Source organism: Gavia stellata, chromosome 9 (genome assembly GCF_030936135.1).
Source record: "Gavia stellata isolate bGavSte3 chromosome 9, bGavSte3.hap2, whole genome shotgun sequence".
Lineage (NCBI taxonomy): Eukaryota > Metazoa > Chordata > Aves > Gaviiformes > Gaviidae > Gavia > Gavia stellata.
Window position 1 is genome coordinate 13,041,467 of NC_082602.1, and position 21,263 is coordinate 13,062,729.

Genomic DNA, 21,263 nt, shown 5'->3' on the forward strand with positions numbered 1-21,263 from the left:
GTACCACACAGCAGCAAAATGCATCTCGAGGAGATTCCATGCTTAATATTATTCTTGCTCTTGTTACTACCGTTGGGCTGCGAGTACCTCGCGTTGACTTAACACAGCACGCAGCCCGTAACACTATCTCTGGCTTTTGTAATGAACACAATAGGTGATGGTTGCCCGTGCTCCTAATGAGCTGCCCAGCTCTTCTGTGCCATAGCAACTTGTTCTTACAGAGGCAGTTATTGCAGGGAGCTGAACTAAGACAAGAGAAAGACCAGGCCTGCAAGGGCCCCTGAGGGTTCACGAGTCCTCAAATAATCAGTCATTCAGACTACTTGTGTCAATACCCAACCCTGACATTAACTATTTCTAAGAGTTCTGACTTCCTTTTAACTCCAATGCATTCACTTCTACATTTTGGGATGGGATGATGAATGGAAAAAAGTTTTCAAAAGTGGTTCCTGTTGACTGTATTCAGCTCCAGACTTCCTTGATAGCCTTCCAGCATTGACACCGTAGACTGTTTTTGATCACAGAGATGCAGACAGCTGACACTGTTCTCCTTCCTCACCATTACTGATAAGCACAACCACCCAGTGGAAAATAGCAGAAGGTAAGAGATCTGGCTATCAGCATCAGCAGTCTGCTGTATTTCTGAAACATGGAAAGTAGGACAACCGGATCCTTCTGAGGTAGTGCTTGAGTGATAAGAGCTGAGCTGCCGCAACGCTTAACACCTCTGCACTACCTCAGTCATTTTTGATGCTTATTCTCGTGCAGCAGAGCAAGGACAGCAGTAGCTGAAGTCTCAGTAGAAAGCCCCACTTGTATCTTTACTCCAAATCATCATGCCTACGTATTTAATCTTTTCCTCATTGATACCTTATCATTTTTGTTAGGAACCACCACGATCTCTTAAAGTAAGATAACATCTAATATAAGTTTAAGTTGTCTGGGGAACTAACTCTGCACTTTTGTATCTGGTCTGGGTAGATACTCACTTGAGATGCAAAAATGAGCTGGTTGAACTTCTCGCTGCAAATACTATTACTTGAATCTGGCGCGTCATCTGCCTTGTAAAATATTATTGTAAAACTTGTTTTAAAGAAACAGCTTAAAACAATTTCTAAAATGCAGAAATTCCATTTATTATGTTGAGCATATAAATTGCAAGAAGTCTTGCAATGCATTCTCTTCACTCTAAGTACAATACAGTACATTGTTCTCCACAATAAGTTACATAAAGGCAAATTTTATGTACATATAAAAAGGATCAGTGCCCAGAACTATTTGTACAGCATATCTGCTATTCAGAAATCAACCATTTAAATCTTTAGTTGCCTTCAGAATTCTTGAAGCAAACTGAATTCACAAACAGATCTTAATTACCTGGTTTGAGAAGGGTTTTCAACTAATTTCTAAATTCAGTGGAGACCATGCAAATGGTTTTACCACTGAATTAGCATTCTCAGCATTCATTCTATAAACAAATGTATTAAAAATGAGGCATGCCATATGGTAGCATATAAGACAACATGGAGAAAAATGACCTGCCTGCATTTCAACTGTTTATGCATCCCAAAATACCCAAAAGGGAAGTAGTGAAGTACTAGTGCCATTGTACAAGGCACTAATGAGACCACAGCATAATTCTGCTTATGCATGCTCAAAAAGACAAACAAAAAAACAGAGAAAAAAGAAAACAAAAACCCTAAAACCCCCTCAAACTGAAAAAGTGAAGAATAAGGCTACTAGGATAATCAGTGGAATGGAGAGCATTGTATGATGAATGACTGTAATAGCACTTGCTTTTTCAGTCACTGAAACAGCTAAGAGTATATGACTGCCTCCCGAAAACATATGTCAAAAACTCCAGAAAGAGAAAAAGAAAGCAAAAGGGCAATATTGGCGTAATAGCAAACAGGCCTCTAATAAATTTATGCGGGGATGAAAAGACGGTTCCTCAACTTAAAGGACAAGATGTACAGGCAGGGCCTTTGAATAAGGAGGTGTGGGGCCAAAAATCTTTAAACAAACAAGTTTAATAGTGTAGCTCAGTTTATAGAAAGGATTCTGTGATGTAGCGTCTACTGTGGGAAGAGACCAGACCCAGAAACGCCCAACTGGAATGTTCCCAGCTTGTCTGACCCATCACCGAGATAAGAAGCTGGTGTATCTTTTGCAGTGTGAAATTACATTATATGCTCTAAAATTCCACCTAAAAAGATGTTCATTCCTCCCCCAAGAATTACTCTACATTCAACCATGTGAATGTCTGTCAATACAGCAAATGCGGGACTAAGCCCTTGCTGTGAAATCAGCAACCTGAACAGTTGGCATACCAGTCAGCATGTCCCGTAGACCTTTCACAGTGAGATTCTTTTTCACACCTTTCTCTGTTTCTACAATGGAGTGTAAGTATAGTATCCTTCTAAAGTCACAGTGCAGTGAGCCATACAGACTGAAAATACTCAAGACAACACAAAAGATTATTTAATTTAATTCTTAAAATAATGCAAATATAAGAATTGAAATGTACCATGTGGAAAAGTGTTGAGTTGTACATTCCATTGATTTTTCCAATCCATACTGACGACACTTTCTTGAACTACATACGCTTTCCAATTTATTTGAGGTGCTTGAACTTGCCAGATATGTAGGTAATAGCATATCAGTCAAAGAATTACTCAGAAAACAAATACAAGAACCAAAGACCCTCTTAAACTCTTCTTCACTGAAAAAGAGAGGCACTGCATTTTTAAGCTGAATTAAGGCTGTAAAATGATGCTGGTTCATTGTGAATGTGAAGTCATCAAACGTCACGGGGGTGACATTTAACCCACTGCTTCGCTGTTAGTCCTGTAAGCCTGCTTACGGAGGTGAGTCTCGATCTCCTCCCTGAAGACCAGCATCCCAAGGTGCGAGTGAGAGGCCTCGTTCATGGCTTTGGACTGGATACACATGCGATACTGCTCTGGAGTGAGTTCGTCTGCACAATGTTTCTCGTGCCAGAGGTGAAAGAGACCAGGGACCGGTGTCCTGATCACAATAAGGTCACCATGCAAGTACTTTCTGTAAAGGTGAACATCCTCACCGCCCCAGCCTTTCACTTCCAAGTCAAAACCCCCTATAAAAACAAGATCAGAAAAGGTTATTTTGGCACACAGGCTAGATGTAAGGCAAAAAGAGCAACACTCCTTGTGTAATGTATTACCGAATCTGGTACGGCATACCAGAAACTCTGGAACAATTAACTTCAATTTCTCCATGCCAAAGCATGCCAAATTGAGGGAGAGGAGCTTCAAGCATACCACATCCTTTGCGGTGGAAACTGCCCAGGACACAGATCATGCACTGCTTGCTTCAGAAAGTCTCTTACAACAGCGTCTCCAAATTGCATTATGCATGACATCCCATGTGACAGCTGCAGAAAACTGTAGGCAAACCTCACTGGCTATGCTTTTGGGTTATTTTTAGCAATCATAATGGATTTTAGCAGCTGGAAAATGAAGCAGTCATGCACCATATGAAAAGCCCCCTCTAAAAATGCCAGCAATTACTCCACAGGTCACAACTCAAAAAGCTGGATTAAGGAAAGGAACCTGTGCCACCATTTCAAGTCCTCTTGCCTTTCCAGGACCACAGTGAAAATCGACCCAGACTCCTGCACAATTTCAGAACTCTAGAATTATGAAGTCCTCATTTAGCATATACCATACACAGGGCAACATGACTGCTATGAGAAATCGGCCTGCATTCAAGCCATTATACAGTGCATAGGGCTGTATCATTACAACTTCTGGCAGACTATCTTCAAGACAGTCTTCCAAATGCAAACACAGCAAGCTGCTCTCAGTTTTAACAGCATGCCACAAGGGAGTGCCAAAGCGCATTTCTAAAGCCTCAAACAACTATATTCAGCTACTAAAGGTTATTTAAAAGAAAGAATTCGAATGCTTCTTGTCTATGTTAGTGGTTTACTTGAGGGATGTGTTTCGTAAACTTGATAAATCTGCTTCAGACAGTCACAAAGTACAACAAAAATGAAACTTTTTTAGAAGTTCTAGAGTGAAATGTTGTTACTAAACAATATTGAGACTTCTAACAAACTCTCATCAAATGGGACATGAAAATCTAGAAAAACTAATTATTCTCATTGGTCAAACTTGTCAAGCAAGTCTGACTGCTGGGATTGGGAAAATAATAAAAGAAGTAAATGCATTACTTTCCTGTCATTAGATAAGAACAGAGAATCAATTTTTAAACACACAGAAAATTTTTTTTACAGTTTCATCTTACCAACAGTCAGAAAGTCTGTCCGATATTGACACGTCATCCCAAAGCCAAAATCCCTCCAGAAACCAGAATCCTTCTTGTGTACCTGCAATTTTAAAACAGTATCATTTTGAAATGCAGAATACATCAAAGCAGATACACTGCACTTGGTTTTGTAAAAAGCTAAGCTCTTCCGATCATTTGCTCAGTGCAGCCTATAACACTTGTAGTATTTCTGTGTCATGCACAGATATGGACTTCCCTAATTACCTGCTGTTCACACGTCTCCCTTTGCCATCCGATTCCAAATACTTACTCTTATTGCAGTTTCCACATTTACCTTCTGCCATGCCACCTCTATTTTCTATATATCTGCTCAGACCAAGTAATAAATTTTTGGTAGTCTATTGCCAAATCATTTGTTGCTGATACTCCAATTTCTACCCCTTTTCTAAGGCCACATTTGTCTCTTCTTGTTCCGATATGACAAGAAAAGTAAATTTTGTGATTGAAGTCAGCAACCATAAAGTTGTTGGATTCAGAAAAGTAAGCAGCAGACTTGTCAGGCAGGAGCTCACTCCTCGCTCAGCTGCAACTACCTGAGGCCATATGCAAAAGCTTCCCTCCTTCCTTCAGTAGGATCCTCGCAAACAAGGTAGGGGTGCGGGTTATTATGGTTTTTCTTTTAGTAAGGCTGTGTTGCACTCTCCTTTCTCTCCTCCAAACCTGTCTACCTCAGAAGTCCCAGCTGCAAATCCCCGATTTCATTTATGCAGTCTCTTGAGAGAGAGTCAGGCTGGACATTGACCGTGGCCATCCCACCTTCAGGCAACAAAGACCCAGAAATACAGTACTTCCTTCTTTCTGCTGAGCCCCAAATTATCCTTAAACCTTTTCTCTTGAATGTTTGCAGGGTTTATTTCTTTATTATTTTGACTACAAGCTTCCCTAGAAGCAGTGTTTCTCATTCCAAAAGAAAGATGAAATTAGCGGTATAACAGCCCATGGTTCTGGCAGATGTTGGATGACAAAGGCAAAAAACCAATTTGCACAGAGTACAGCTGTCCACAGCACGAAAAAAGCAACTGACCTAACATCTTAGCCCACTTTGAGCTACATGGCACTCTTCCTGCAACTACCATTTGGTAGTTGGCAAAGAGTGTCAATACTGAGGGTAGCTTATCAAGCACCATTCATAGTTTTTTAACTTCCACCACTTCTTTCTTTGCTGGAACACAAAACGAAAGTTGCTGCCATGTTATGCCACTATCCTCCTAAAATGCTGGCTTTCCAGGCCAGAATTAAGCAACAGATCAGAACTACCAACTTTATTTGATTAATAGCACCTTTTTTTTAATCTAGGTAGAACTCCAAGTTTATCTAAGAACAAGTTGTGTACTGTTTGATAAGCTTTTCTTCCAAGTGCTTTGCCCATAATGGACAAAAGTGTTTAGATACGCACTGCCAAAGGTCATAAGATATCCAAAACAGACTATTAAGTTACACTTAATTTTGTTTTAATACAAAGCACAACTAACTCTATGAAGAATAAATCAAGCTGCTTACCAATTGTTGCTCCACAGGGGGTGGTATATCTTGGTTGGCATAGACAATAGCAGGGTTATAAAGGCTGAATACCACAGGATAAAAAACCTTTTTCCCTGAAAGTAAAAAGGTAATTGTTACTCACTGTGGGCATCCTTTCTGAAGGCAAGAGGAAGCTAGAAATAGTCTCTTTATGTGAAATATTAGCTATTAGCCATCTAGTGAAAAGAAATAAATTTAAGGTCTAACTGTTAGGATTTCCCATTAAGGTAGCCTATAACATCTAGTGAGGCAGAGCCCACAGGATTAAAAAAGTAGTACACATATTTATATGTACTCTATAGGTATACATTTGCATATAGTTATACATACGTATATACATATAAAATATTATATATCACAATACCACATTAGATGACAGTGAAAAATCCCTGCAATAATGATATACAGTAAAGCTAAAAAATAACCAAGTCCAAGTAACACCTTGCATAGCTTGAGTTTTATGAGCGTGCCTCTTTCACAAGCATTTAAAAGTGTGTACATTCACTGTAAGAACATTGAGGACTGTGAGTATCCTAATTATGCTGTGACACCAGTTCTGTGCCTATTATTACAGAAGCCAGATAAATATTTTTCAAGGATGTCTTGCATTGCCAGTGGTGCAAAGGTATCAACAACAGCCCACGAGAATACTCAGTACCCTGATTTGGGCATGAAATCTGAACGTGTGAGAAGCATTTTCTGGTCTCACTTGAAGCAAAGGTGACAAACTGCCAGTATGAATTGTCAAGCAGTCTCTCAAACTCCCTTCCTTGTGAAAGCTCACAAGACGCTCCTCTCCAAATTTTTTCCAATTATTTATACAACTCATTTCATGAAGTGCAGAGACAGACAGAAATGAAAGAAAAAGCAAGAAATAGAATCCAAGTATCTGGCTTATAGCTGACTTTCTTGCCTGTTTATTTTGTGAATAAAAAGTATCTATTCATTCCAAATTGACATTTGGAGAAAATGGTTTCTGGCTGCAACAAATCTGGAATAAGAGTAAGCATTTAAAACAAAAAAGCCCAAACAAATGTTTGACAGGAGGAGGTCTTACCTAGAATGCTTGTTAACTCAAGAAAGCTTTATCCCTCTTGGCAGAAGCTTGTAGAACAAGCAAGCTTCATACAAACTTGAGGAAAATGGCCAGAAAATTTCAGAGCTTGGGATGTAAATATGGAACATTAGCTCAGTCTCTGTAAGGAGCACATTGTGTAGCTTTACTGAAAACCTTTTGTATGTGATGTGTCTTGGCCATACAAGTGTGCAAAGACATAAACCAAACTTGTTAGAGATTTCAGTATAACAAAAATAATATTCCACCGTAAGTGCTGCATTGAGTTTTGTTATGCAAATTTACATGCAGTCTAATTGTTAAAGCAATTAAACTGTCCAGCTTTCTTTTAGACAGCCAAATCTTAAGAAAATGTGAAAATTGTACTTATTGTACAAAGACGACGTGTTCTTAAAACAAGCTACACTAAGGCAGAAGTTATTTCTCAGTCTAAATACTATTGTCTTTTGTGCACAGAGTATTTTTCATTTTCCTATGTACATGGTACTGAATAAGCTCCACCATTCAAGTTAGTTTTCTATATGTTCAACACAGGTCAGTTTAAGCCAAACAAGATGACAAGACTCAGTTACAGCAACTGTAAAGGAACATACCAGGCTCAGCATTTAAGCGACAACTGTTGAGGAACTCGGCTGTGAAATAAACATCAACATCACAGAAGAACATCAGGACCTCGCCCTTTTCCCAGGCTCTGGCACCCATGTCAAGTCCCCGGCCTCGGTTAAATTCCTCATTCAGAGAGACGAGTGTGTAATTGTGGAAGTTAGTTTCTCTGGAAGAAAAACAGAGCCAAACCCAAAATAAATTGGGGGGGGGGTGGGGCGGGCGCAGGGGGAATGGGGCGGGTAGGAAGGCAGGGGCAGAAGGGACCATTTATACTTTTTCAGCATTTTACAGTAATTTCATTCCGGACATTTTTAAAAAGCCAGTTATATCATCAGGATGAGAAAAAAAATATCTGTTCCACTTAGTTGTCTATTTTAAGTGTTGAGACATTATAAAAACACGGACCTCAGTCTTACTTCATAACTTCGCTTTGCATTTAATCATTCAGACAGATTTAAGGCCTTTTGGCAACTAATGTGAATTAAAGTGTTCTCTGAAATTACAATGCCATCTAAAATTTGTCCCCACAAACTAAGAAGTCCTGACTAATACAGCAGTATCTCTGTCTCCACTATGTCAGAGAGGAGGGCAAACGGAAAGCCAGAGTCTTGGCACCACCAAACTCATGAGGCAAAAGGCCATCCGTCTGGTGATGCCACCATAACCCGGTCAGTTTGCCTCTTGCTATTTCATACCACACATGCCTCTACTCATCACAGAAAAGGGAAGGAGCAGCAAAGGGAGATTGGAAATACACCCAGGGAATATCTTCAAGCAAAGTTAAGTGTCTACTTTGGAGACACTTCAGAGGTCAATGCCTGTAGAGAACAGAGTGAAGATACTCAACAGTAGCACCACTAAGATGACAAAGGACCAGCTAAATGCCCGCCTCAAACAGAGGCGGACAGCACTCGGCAAGCTAGATGCCAGGGAGGCTCTGTGGGAGGAAGGCAGAAGCACTCCTCCCTTCCTAGAAGATGTCTGTGCATGCCAGGCCAACTCGCTGTCACATTTTAAGCCAGTGACACAATAGCCTGTGCCCAATACATTTCATCGAGCAGAGCCTTGGCCTGCGTGGTGGGATGGGGATACTGGGGAGCCCAGCTCATGCTTGGCTAACAAGGGTAACAGGCTCCCAGCTCAGGGACGAGTGCAAGAGCTCAGGCAGAGAAGGAGCCCCTCAGCTACAGGCTTATGGATGCTATTACCTGTTCCATCCCTCTGGAGCAAAAAAAAGCAACATTTGGGAATTTTACATCCATACTACTGTAACGCTATTTGCTGAGACAGCCACAATAAAACAGTGTTTGAAGTTGTTTCATAGCAGAGGGTAAGTACGGGCCCAATTACCTAGTCCTAGAGGATAGAGGGCAAAGCTTAGCTTCTCAGACTCAGCAGCCGACCAGCCTATTTGACTACATTTCTCTTCCTTATCATTACATAAAATTGATTCTCCAGTGAAAGAACTATCTAAACATACGTCCCAGTTCCAAAGAACTTTAATTCTGATCAATCTGTTAGCATGACTGAATATCCACTGCAAAACTGACCCCTGTTGTTTTTTGGACTGTCAGACAGAAACCTCAAAGCCATTAGTGTTAGTCTTTTTTGACCTGTAACTTGATCTTTAGTAGTCTTCAGGAGACTTTTGCAACTTAAGCTGTAAAATGCCAACCAAAGAATAGTGTACTGTAAATAAAGCTTACTTTTCATATTAACCTTTAATGGACTACAAAATTATTCTTTTTATTATTTAATCTTTTTTAAAAACCAATTTAAATGCCAATCAATATAGTTTGTATTGACTGACATTGGATCGACACACTTACCTAGCTACGGATTCTAGGATGCTTTTTACTTCTGACAGCCCATCTTGTCCAAAATACACCACTGTGAGGTGAACACGCTTATCCTGATGAATACACACATCCCTATAAGCATAAGGATAAGCTGATATTAGTAATTACTTGCAACAAAATAGAAGCTTCAGGTACTTAAAAGCTATTGCATTTGAAAGTATTAGCAGATTTAAGTATTCTGGTCAGACTTCAACTAGCTTCTAAAGAAAACAAGGAAAAATGTTTTCCCTCTTCTTTCCCCATCTTTCCCATTTGAATCAGAAGGTTCCAATACTGTGTTTCATTCCAACACCTTATTTTATAAACAAGAGCTCAAAAACTGTTGTAAATACAGAAATTATTTTCAAGATCACCTCTGTCCAGGTTCACAGTGGCCCTGGCATTTGGTCTAAAAGGGGTTTTGGTGCAGTTCGCGAATCTCTTAAATCCTTTTAGAAGGAATATTTTTTCCATACAATAGGTTCAATTACAAACATCCCAAGGCAGTTGCACACAATGTTGGAATCATTAGTTCTGTCACAAATTCACCAAATCAGAAATTCATTTTGAAAACGAAACAAAATACTGAAAATCAGCAATACAGCTTGCTATATAATCTCATGCACCTACCTAAAGTTTTGCATAAATTGTGCAAATGCCTCAGTTCTTCCAGCAAGAGGGACAATAATGTTAATGATTGATCTAGAAATATCGACCGTTTCACTCTTCACTTTCATGAGGGGTCCAAAAGGCCGGAACAAGGTGACATGCCTGTATTCCATGCCATCCATCTTCTTATAAAACAGCTCATACTGTGTCCCCTTATCTCTTTCTGTACGATAGTAACCTGAAGAATAAGTCACACAAGTAATTTGTAAAGTCAAAGATCCCAGCAATTGTATTTCAGAAACACTGTTTTTCCTAAAAACTATAAAAAAGTGAAAAATAAAGCTTTTTGGGGAAAGCTTCTGGGTTTTTCCTAAAAACAAAAATATCCACAAACCACCAATTAGCACAATCACCCTCCTACCTTCGTTAGACCAGATCTGAAAAACAATCTCAACCAACCTCCAGCTTTTCCTGCTTCTTAGATAGTTTTTATGGTCCTACATCAACTTCTTGGGCAGAATTAGAGTGGGGTCTTCCCAACAAAAAGGGAATTCAGCTATTCGCTATGGAAAAGGATGGCTGAAATCTAATATTGCCTGTTCTTAAGCCCTTCAGTAAGGATCCTCCCCTGAGCTAGTCCACAGTAAAAGCTGAGATCATCTGGCCAGCGATCAACACAACACAAGCTGTGGGCAGAACAAATGACACAATAACTCGCTTGACAAAGCCTGTAAAATCTGAAATGCGATATCTAAAAAAAATAATCCATGCGATAAACGCTGGAATGTTTTAAAACTGTTTTTGCTGCTGACCACTAGCTATGGGGCTTTCTATCCCATAAATAAGGATAGTGGCGTTTTACTGTAGCTATGGTCCTCTAAGGACATAAGCAGAAGTTTTCTACATAGCTGTATTGTTTTCTCAGAGTGTTACCAGTTCTCTATAAACAGGATTACCTATTTAGAGACATTTTACTCCTAATGGGTAGGGAAATCTGTCACATTCAGAACAAATATTTAGGTTAGCTGATTGCTTTCATTTAAGGACCATCAAGGAAGCAACTCAAGCCAACAGCTTCTCTAATTTTACACCACAAAGGAAGAGACCAAGACTCATCTGTGGCTTTGACTGAACTGATCTCTGTGGTGATAATCCTGTATCTATACCAACCTGAGAGTATAAAATGATGACAGGAAAAATCCTCCAACAGAGCTGACTTACGTTCATCCCATCTCAGCTCTCCCCCAGGAGGAAAAGGTGTATTATAGACAAAAAACATAAGCTACACGATGAACCAAATAACTTTCAGTTGAGCTGGCCACACAGACCATTGAGAAAATGATGAATACCTGCATATCCCCAAGTGTGATGAGCACACCTGCCTTCACACCATGCAACCAGCGTATTTCCATTCACTTGGCAGGCCTGAACCGCCTCTTCTCTTGCAAATCAGCCTCCAGAGCAGCTGAGATCCTCTCCCAGCCTCCCACCCAGAAAGAAGGTGGCAGGGCACACAACAGGTGAACTGTTCTGGTGATGCAAAGGATTTGTCTTTTGTGCTCAGTATTGACACCGTCCTTTTGTTGTTACTGTCTTCTTTGCAACTGAAGTCAAGAGCGGTCAAGGTATGTGAAGGGAGCAGCCCTCAAACTTAGAGCAGCTTGGTTTTGTTTCCCTATCTCAGGAACTAGAAAGAAGTGATCTTGCAACTTTGCCTCTCTCCCTATCCCCAGGCCAATATTCCTCCACGTTCCCTTCCTCCCATTACCTTCTCATTCAATACAAGAAACAAAGGAATGTGTACAGCACCTTGCCCCAACTGTCCTCCTCTATGCCCCAGGCCCCCTTACAAAGCGTCCTTTCCCTCAACCTACCTAATTCCCTCCACGTTCCTCTGCTCCAGCCTCCCTCCCCAAACCAAATTCAGTTTCATTCACTGATGTTCCCTCCTTCTGCCCCTGTCCTGTATCTGCCCAACAGCCTCTCTTTTACAGCAAGCTCCCTATTCCCCTCCAATATTCAGCTCTGTAATGCACTCTTTCTTGCAGGTGAGCGTGTGCACCAGCAGACCCGAGGGGAAATGCAGATGACCACCGCACAGGGTCTGTGGGAGACAGCATGTAGCAGAACAAGCTAGTGCCATCACACTGGAAGTTAGCGTGAATCTAACTTAAATGCTTTTCACCCTTTGAACGAAGTTTTGCAATGCACTCCTTTAAGAGGGAGAAATCCACATTTATTACTTTGTGAACAGAGAGCTGCATAAATTACGCACCACTTTCTAATGCTCAGAAAAAGCACAGCAGTTTCAAATCAGTATTAATTACAAGTACTGAAAAGGGTGTTTCAAACAATGAAAGTCCAGAGAGTTGACTGTTAGAAGCAGAAAAAGATCTTAAATCCCTCTCAATCCTTTTCCATTCCAACCATTTGTGCTGCGTAGTCCAACACTGTAGCTTGAAAACAGCTTCTTGGTTATTGGAGCAGCTGATGCACCACAGTGTCTGCACACCACGCCCTCACGCAATATGCAGCAAATACTTTGTACCAGTACTCCTGCATAAATTAACATTCAGTATTGTACATTGAATTCTTTTCTGTAGTATCCAATAGCCATTTACAGATGAAAATACCATTTACAATATAAGTCAAGTTTTTCAAAAGCACATCACTGTTGCCAATAGCTTACCTTTAATCAAAGGATAAGCTTAGATGCCAGTCTACAACAGAAGGCTGTAGTACCGAATAAAAATTTCTAGATTAAGGTAACTTTAAAAAAAAATGCTGCTGTAACTTCATGAAGACCATAATATGCAAGTCCAAATTTGAGTAGTGCCTTGTCAACATTCAGTTGCTGGAATATAAGATTCCAAACTTTGAATCTCAACATCCTACCAGCACCACACTTCTTTTAAATAGTAAGTATGTGCTCCTTGAGTTATTCTCCATGCTATAAGCTAACCTCCATAGGTAATCTACTAATTTGAATACTTTTATGGAATTAAAACTTCTATACCCAGAAGCCATAACTGAGAACAGCCAGAAAAAGAACCCACATCTGTTTTACTTCTTAGCATATTCAGGTTTTTAACACTTGGGACTGACTCATATAATAAAACCTGCTATCTCACCTTCCAACTAGCATACGCTGGCTGCCATCCAAGATAGAGCTCTATAAGCAAAGAGGTAAAAAGCACCAGAAATAATTTAACAGCTGTTATTCCTGGTCCATGAAACTTTACTCCCTTTGCAGAACTTCTGTTTCTCACCAAACAAATTAAATCTTAGGAAAACTAAGGATCCATTACTATCGAAGCCAAAAAGCTGTTCTTCTATTGCACTGAATACCATTACTTGTTTTACAACTACCAAGAAAGATACCAAGAAAGTGTTTGGTCTACGGAATTTAAGACATATGTCCTTTATTTCGTGCATTAAAATTCTCCATTGAAGTCCCCCAGACACTGGCCAGTTTCTTGCCTTATGCAGGACATACAAAAGGGGGTGTTTGCATGACAAACAGCCCACACTGTTCTATGGATGGCAAGGACTCCGGAAGAGTTTTGACTTTGAGCTTGCAGCATTGGGATAAACAATTTTTACATGCCAAGGACATATTTTGGGTGGGGAGTCTTCCCTTGAGATTCAGACCTAAAGATAGTTTCTGGACTTTGCCCAGTTCCAACTAGAAACCCAGAAGCAAGAGAAGCGCACCCCAACAGCAGCACTCTAATTCTGGTAGACATTCAATAACAAGACCTTTATTAGAGATTAACTAATTGCTAATTAGCTTCTGAAAATATGCTAATGCCTCGATTTTCCAAAGGTTAATATAAAATGTCTATCCAATGGAAAAGCTTTTAATCTCTTGATAAAATAAACCCGTCACACTGATAAACGTAACCCAAATAAACCAGTTATACTGATAGTAAAGGACAGATATCCATGAAGGTTAATGCGTTTTGCATCACTATTCAAGACTTAATGTCACAGGCTTCTGAAGAAAGGGGATGGACAGAAGTAATACTATTATGCTCTTCCCATCTTTCTTATCCTGTTTCTCAATATTATCAAACACTGATCTCAGAGAAATCTATTTTTAATCCAAGACTATCTTAGAATGCCCAATTCAGCAATTAGGTTCATTGTTTGTAGTCCTAGACCCCTTCATTTGTGAAAATATGTAATATTGCAACTTTTATTCTCTCTAGGGATACTCTTCATCCAAGGGGAACAGTGTACTCCTGTTTCTCATACGCTTAGATCTAATGGAAATACTAAGAAAAAAAACCTTCAAAGTGTTTCTCAAACAGCAACTGCAGAACAAGACTTTTTTTAAGGTCAGGTTTTTGTTCTATTAGAATTCTGCAAGTTTCATTCTGGGTTGCAGCAAAGCAAAAAAGGTAACAATGCAGCAAACGGAGCCCTGCAGGGCTGAGAAACTTGCTGTTTTTCTCTTCATCAGCAGAGCAAGTCAACTGAGCCTTGTGAAAAATAATTTGGAGCTTTCAGAAAGTATCTCAGGGATCGGTATTGGGACCAACGCTGTTTAACATCTTTGTCGGCAACGTGGACAGTGGGATTGAGTGCACTTTCCGCAAGTTTGCTGACGACACCAAGCTGTGTGGTGCTATCAACACGCTGGAGGGAAACGATGCCATCCAGAGGGTCCTTGACAGGCTCGAGAGGTGGGCCCATGCAAACCTCACGAAGTTCAACAAGCCCAAGTGCAAGGTCCTGCATGCGGGTCAGGGCAATCCCAAGCACAAATACAGGCTGGGTGGAGAATGGATTGAGAGCAGCCCTGAGAAGGACTTGGGGGTGTTGGTTGACGAGAAGCTCAACATGAGCCGGCAGTGCGAACCTGCAGCCCAGAAAGCCAACCATAGCCTGGGCTGCATCACAAGAAGCGTGACCAGCAGGTCGAGGGACGTGATTCTCCCCCTCTACTCCGCTCTCGTGAGACCCCACCTGGGGTACTGCATTCAGCCCTGGGGCCCCCAACATAAGAAGGACATGGACCTGTTGGAGCAAGTCCGGAGGAGGGCCACGAAGACAATCAGAGGGCTGGAGCACCTCTCCCATGCAGACAGGCTGAGAGAGTTGGGGTTGTTCAGCCTGGAGAAGAGAAGGCTCTGGGAAGGCTTTATTGCAGCCTTCCAGTATCTGACAGGGGCCTACAAGAAAGCTGGAGAGGGACTTTTTACAAGAGCATGTAATGATAGGACAAGGAGTAATGGCTTTAAACTGAAGGAGGATAGATTTACATTAGATACAAGGAAGAAATTTTCTACCATGAGGTGGTGAGGCACTGGAGCAGGTTGCCCAGAGAAGTTGTGGATGCCCCAACCCTGGAAGTGTTCAAGGCCAGGTTGGACGGGGCTTTGAGCAACCTGGTCTAGTGGAAGGTGTTCCTGCCCATGGCAGGGGAGTTGGAACTAGGTGATTTTTAACGTCCCTTCCAACCCAAACCATTATATGATTCTATGATCTTTATAATTGCAATGCATACTTGCAAATCTTTTTTTCACCTGGTGTTATTGCTTGAAACCTGCCAATAGCCATAATGTGGCTGTGGCAGCTCTGCCTAATCACAACTCCAAAACACATTTGGTCATTACTTTGTTTTGCAATGCTAAAAAAAGAACATCAGTTTGAATAGCATTTGAACAGGTTGCTCCCTATCATGGATACAGCTTCCTTGCACCACTGGTAGAAAGCAGAATATCTTCATGTAGAGACCATAGAGGGTGAGCATGCAGCAAAAAAGCTGCATGAACAGTTAAATCAAGGGCACAGAGCAAAAAACAGAGCAGCAACAAGAAAGTCACAATCCATCAGCAAGTATTTTGAAATTTTTTGGCCCATGCGGTATTAGAGTAATAAAAATCAGTTGATCCAGGCTACCGTTGAGTTGAGTAATTAAGCGTACTTTTTCAGAAAAGTTTATGTAGGAAAAGTCTATTTATAAAATAGAAAAAGCAGATTAAGTTTAAATTCATGTCATTAATCTTTGTTGTCACAAGTGACTCCAATATAGGTAAATCCTAAAATACAGTAAGAAAAATTTCTTAATGCTTTTGCAAATCAAGACAGTGATATTCCACTAAGTGGGCAAAGGAAAATGTAAATACTGGGGAAGAACTTCAGTGGTGATGAAGAGATACCATTAGGTAAAATTGTCTGTAAGATAAAAGATTCTAAACTTATTTAAACAGCCACCAAGCTCTCTAAGGGTTTACTAATACAACTTAAAGTACATACCACAAAAGATTACATAGCTCGAAGTTTAGTCTAATATCTCACAAATCTAGGAAGAAAGCTGAAATAATTCCCAGAACCAAACATTTACTTACATGAAAAGTTAGCCTATTGAGGTAGGAAGCTAGAACACTTCTAGAATAAAAATGCCTGTTTCTAGTTTAGCTTATACTTATGGCACAGTTTTGTGGGTAAGTTTTTGTAGATATATACTTGTTAGTTTTGAGAAAAAATTCCTGCAAGTCAGAACAAAAGCAAAATCAGTTTATCTATATTAAGCATAAAATATGATGGCTATGTATTAACTAATGCAGCATCAGTTTTCTCTTTTGCCCCCCCCAAGTAATCCACACACCAAGTTTCTCAGCCTCTTGTTTCAAATTGCATAAAAGTCCTAACGCACTTATTACAAAATAATCTTTTCGCAGTTGAAGAGGATACAGAACTTAAGTGACAAACTATTTGTTTTAACTCAAGCCAACTTTAACAAACTGTTTCTCTAAGTGAGCAGTGCTAATCCAGCAACAATTTAGTTGTGCTCTTAGTACATTTACAGGAACTGGTGTGACTTCAGTAGATACACCAAGTCTGCTATGAAACTTGAACCCACCAGTTTATGATAGCTTAAGAGGACAGTATCTTACAAATGGAAAGACATGAACTTCCCAACTGCAAATCCATCAAACGAGGATGCACAAGCTGACAACCGAGGTAGGACACTAGAGCTCAGCCACAGGGCTGCAGGGTGAAGGGCCTGCAGGTACCACTACTGGGTGGTTCCATTTCTCACCTCTAAGTTTTGGAACAATAGAAGAAGAAAAAAAAAAGTGTTAATATTCAGAAGCTGCTTTTTTCGCTGGCCCAGTGCCTAAATTAGCCAGTAGTATTCTCACATACGCAAACACAGAATACCCACACAACCCACAACTTCTGTCTGAAACAAGACACTGATATATACCACTACAGCTAGCTGCTAACACATCCATATACAAGAAAGTATTTTTATGCTGTAGCTTAAGTGCTGCATATTTTTTTCTACAGTTCCTGCAACCTATGCTTGAAGAAACTGCCTGGACAATGAAAGGGAACTAGTTCAACTTCCAAAACCAGTTATCAATATACTGGTGTGAACAGAGGTATATGTACAGTTCTAAGGTCCAACATCTCCTTGCGTTCTTAGAGGTCTGCAGTCATTAAAGGCAGTACACTGAGAAAAATGAACTGTTTCAGTACTGGTAAAAAAATCCAGTAGAATATAAGCAGTATCTAAAACAGTAAAGGAAAAACAGCTGCACACTTAATATAAAAAGAAAACAATTAAAAGACTGCAAGAATGACTACTTCCAGACAAAATAATATGCTTTTAAGTGAAAACTGTACTAAGAGCCTAACACCGCACTGGCAGTGTTACACTGAGACAGTTGAGTGGATTGTACGCCCTGCCCCACCTTCTGGAACAAAGAAGAGTACTTGCATTAAACTTTAAACACAGTAGCTGTTAAAAGCAGAGACTTCTTGCACTACAGACCAATTACATCATCTTAGACTGAAAGAACTGATTATTTCAAGGCCAACAGTACCTTTCTCCAGCATGTGTTTGCTTAATAGTGCAGACATCAGTACTGCTGAGATCCAGAATCCCTTTTACAGTAATGCTCTTATAACATGGTCCAACTTTTGGGGTTTTTATGGCAGCATGAACTGTATTTAATACTGTAAATACAAAAAAGAGGTACTAGGGCAGTTTTTGATAATACTTATCTCTACCAGCATTACACTGTACCTTGAAAGCCAACTTCTACGGGAATCATCACTAATGCATCTTTTAAGGGTGTCACTAAATGTTGAAAGCATTAACTGCTAGATTTGTTTATATAATAATGTGTTCTGTAATTAAATTTACAAGCACTGAAAGAGAATCGAATAGAGAACAAGAGAACAGTTCAAAGTTGCACAGCTTAGTGAACCCCATAGCTAGTATACCATGAAGGGTCTATTCAGGACACCAAATTCTTCGGCTGACGTGACCAGAACACGTTAGACTACCAATGCTCTCCCTCCAGTATGAGGAGCCAGCTCTACGAGAGTCAAAAGCCTAAATATCAACTAAGAATAACAGAGATGAGCGAAGAAAAACCCTGTAGCTTCATACTGAATTACTTAACTACACTGGAACAAGAGAGATGAATCCATTTCTCCCTCCCACTGCCACCAGTTTCACTGGAAGTCTTTCAGTTATTTAGTACCATAAGTGGTTGTGTCACACTGACTTCAGCTACAATCAACTACAAATGCCTCAGGATTTTAAGCGGTTACAACCTCCCCTATACACTTTTGTGGTAAGCCCTTCTTCTGAAATGGACTTCTTGCTCCCTACTCAAAACACAACATAATGAAGCAGTAATATTCTCATCATTAGAAATAAAGGTTCTTACTGTGTAATTACTGTTCAAGACTATATTCAAGTAGTTAAAACCCCTAAAAATACAAATACTATTAAATGCCTGTTGTGACATTCTGTTAACTGGCTGAAAAGCATGTAGTAAACATACCTTCTATGAAATCATTTTCACTATACAGCTGCCTCTCTCCTACTCCATCATCTTCATCTTGTCCATCATCTTCATCTGGATTATTGATAACTTCTAGGCCTGCCTCAATAACTTCCACCAGTTCATCTCGCTTATCCTTTCTAACGGGCTTCTCTTCTGGATGCCGAGTGAGCCCCATCTCCAACTGGAATACTTTCATGGACGTAAAACTTTCAAACGGAATGACACCATATTCGCTAGGCAGTTTGGCCCCCACGCTCACCTCTGCTTTGTCAATCTGGGAATGAAGAAACTCTAGGAGGTCGTTGGATGCTTGTTCTTTGGTGCCCTGGTAGTTCATACCATTGACCTTGGGGCTCTTTTTTTCCTGCAGGGATTTCAACTTATCACTCATTTCCTGAAGCTCTTGCTTTAACTGGGCAATCTGACGTTTCAGACTGGTTGCTCGGTTTTGATAATGCTCTTCTTGTTCCTGCAAGAGAGCTTGATAGTATTCTTTACCCATGTTTTCGCCTACAACACCAGGTAGAGATCCATTACCATCTGTTTGTGGAGCACACTCGAGCAAATACATGAGCAAGACTAAACTGAACAGTAAAGCAAGGCCCACTAATAGCCAACGAGTCCTGGCTTGAATTACTAAGCCTCTTCTGGGCATTCTCATATTATTTCTGTTTCCAATCCAAGAAAATTACTTATCTGCTCATGCCTTCCAGGGAACATCACCCCAGAGTTCAAATCTTAGAAAGAGAAAGAAAGCATGACTGTAATAGTTACTACAAGTTTTGATGAAGTAGTAGATGAGCAGTTTTCAACCTTTGCCTTAATCAGGTGTCATTGCAGCGACATAAATCTGGAGTTCCTATGTCATCCATAACCATCAACTGTAAGTTCGGTTGACGCCATACAATTTGTTCAGGATTTACTACCCCAAACAAAAAAAACTGCAGAGAGGGAGGAATATAGAAGACACCAGCAAGGAATCATACTTCCATTTCCTAATTCAACCCTAGTTGAAGGGTTTTAGCCTATTTGAAGTTCAGTGAGGGAAGTCTGCAAAAGTCATTCTATAAACTTTGAATCGACAGCAATTTTTTCCCTTCACTATGTGTAAGTGAGAGCAGTCTACAGTTTAGTAACAGTAATTTTCATTGGTTAGTCTGGCTTTTCCTCTGGCACTTGAGTATTTTATTCCATCTCTCCCTCCTTTCCTTGGAATCTGCGGTTTGAGTCAGCAAAATGAAGACAGAACCTACAATTAAAAGAAAGGTGCATATTAGAACTACAAAGCAGCCAGTCATTTGGAAAACACACAAACAAAGTTGTAACACATGGATGCAAAGGATCGTTAGGGGAAGGGATGGGAAAAGGAGAAAGAGAAAACATTATTTCTTTCCATTGCATTATCCATCAGTGATTCCCTGTGACATAGCATCTGGAAAACAGCAATATGGACAGTCTAATGAAATACATTTTTCACAAAGATAGCTAAAGCAGTAAGCGTTCCTCTAGTGTCACCAAGTTTTATTTGTTTTAACTCCCCCATTCCTTCTTGGAGTTTTTTGTTTTGTTTTCCTCCGGGGGAGGAAAAATCCCAACAAAACCCATGCCCTTCCTACTCCTCTAAACTTAAAAAAAAAAAAAAATTCAAGAACTATTTTGAAGCAGCAGCAGCTTGCATTTCCATCTGCTTTTACTTTAAGTAAATATCTTTTAGGGAATAATTATTCACTCATGAATAAAGGATTGCAGATTTAAATACCAAAGTTCATAGAAACACCATTTCAGAACAGGTCAAATTCAACAGACATTCAAATTCAAACCCCAATTCCTGACTGATGAAAGGGAGCCTCAGACTAGCCATTCACTAACATTTCCACCTTTTGATTTGGATAGCAGCGTGAAGAGGCATTGACCCTTTGCATGGGTTACCCTCTTACACCGCTGACCAAACTGGCTTGGAGGAAAAGACCAGGGAAAAGACCACAGTTACACAAGAGAGGGATAATAAAAATCCTACTCAGCACAACAGTTTATGGGCCTCTTCAATGACAGCACAAAGAGATAAGTAGTAAGATCAGTGCATGTTAGTCTACTTTCTAACATTAACAAAATACTTCCGTTTAAAACTTCATTGTAGAAAATAAGTGAAGCTTATTAAAATTTACCCAGAGATCTATTAGCTCCACATCCATTTCCACTGTGTTGTGTAATTATTGTTTGGGGGAAGTTCTGGGACTTGAGTAACTTCAGTTTAGTTTCAGTATGCTTATGAGATTAGAAAAAAAATTGTCCACTCCAATAGTCCTGTGCTGGTTTTGGCTGGGGTAGAGTTAAATTTCTTCATAGTAGCTTAGTATGGGGCTGTGTTTTGGATTTGTGCTGGAAACAGTGTTGATAGCACAGGGATGTTTTAGTTACTGCTGAGCAGTGCTTACACAGAGTCAAGGCCTTTTCTGCTCCTCACACTGC

At 40.1% G+C, this 21,263-nt stretch overlaps 1 protein-coding gene across 2 annotated transcripts; it reads right to left on the minus strand.

The window, feature by feature from the left end:
- Nucleotides 1-1,187: 1,187 nt before the first annotated feature.
- Nucleotides 1,188-19,774, minus strand: CSGALNACT2 (chondroitin sulfate N-acetylgalactosaminyltransferase 2). 2 transcript variants are annotated; one of them, XM_059821102.1, is made up of 7 exons: nucleotides 18,792-19,774; nucleotides 10,000-10,216; nucleotides 9,361-9,462; nucleotides 7,519-7,697; nucleotides 5,830-5,924; nucleotides 4,288-4,369; nucleotides 1,188-3,115 (listed from the first exon to the last, which is right to left on the minus strand). In XM_059821102.1, the coding sequence occupies exons 1-7, from the start codon at nucleotides 19,453-19,455 to the stop codon at nucleotides 2,823-2,825; spliced, it is 1,632 nt and encodes a 543-aa protein (XP_059677085.1). In that variant the 5' UTR covers nucleotides 19,456-19,774; the 3' UTR covers nucleotides 1,188-2,822. The 2 variants fall into 2 exon arrangements, with proteins under 2 accessions (XP_059677085.1, XP_059677086.1); XM_059821103.1 differs by lacking the exons at nucleotides 1,188-3,115; nucleotides 5,830-5,924; nucleotides 7,519-7,697 and having other exon boundaries at nucleotides 4,293-4,369.
- Between the last annotated feature and the right edge of the window lie 1,489 nt (nucleotides 19,775-21,263).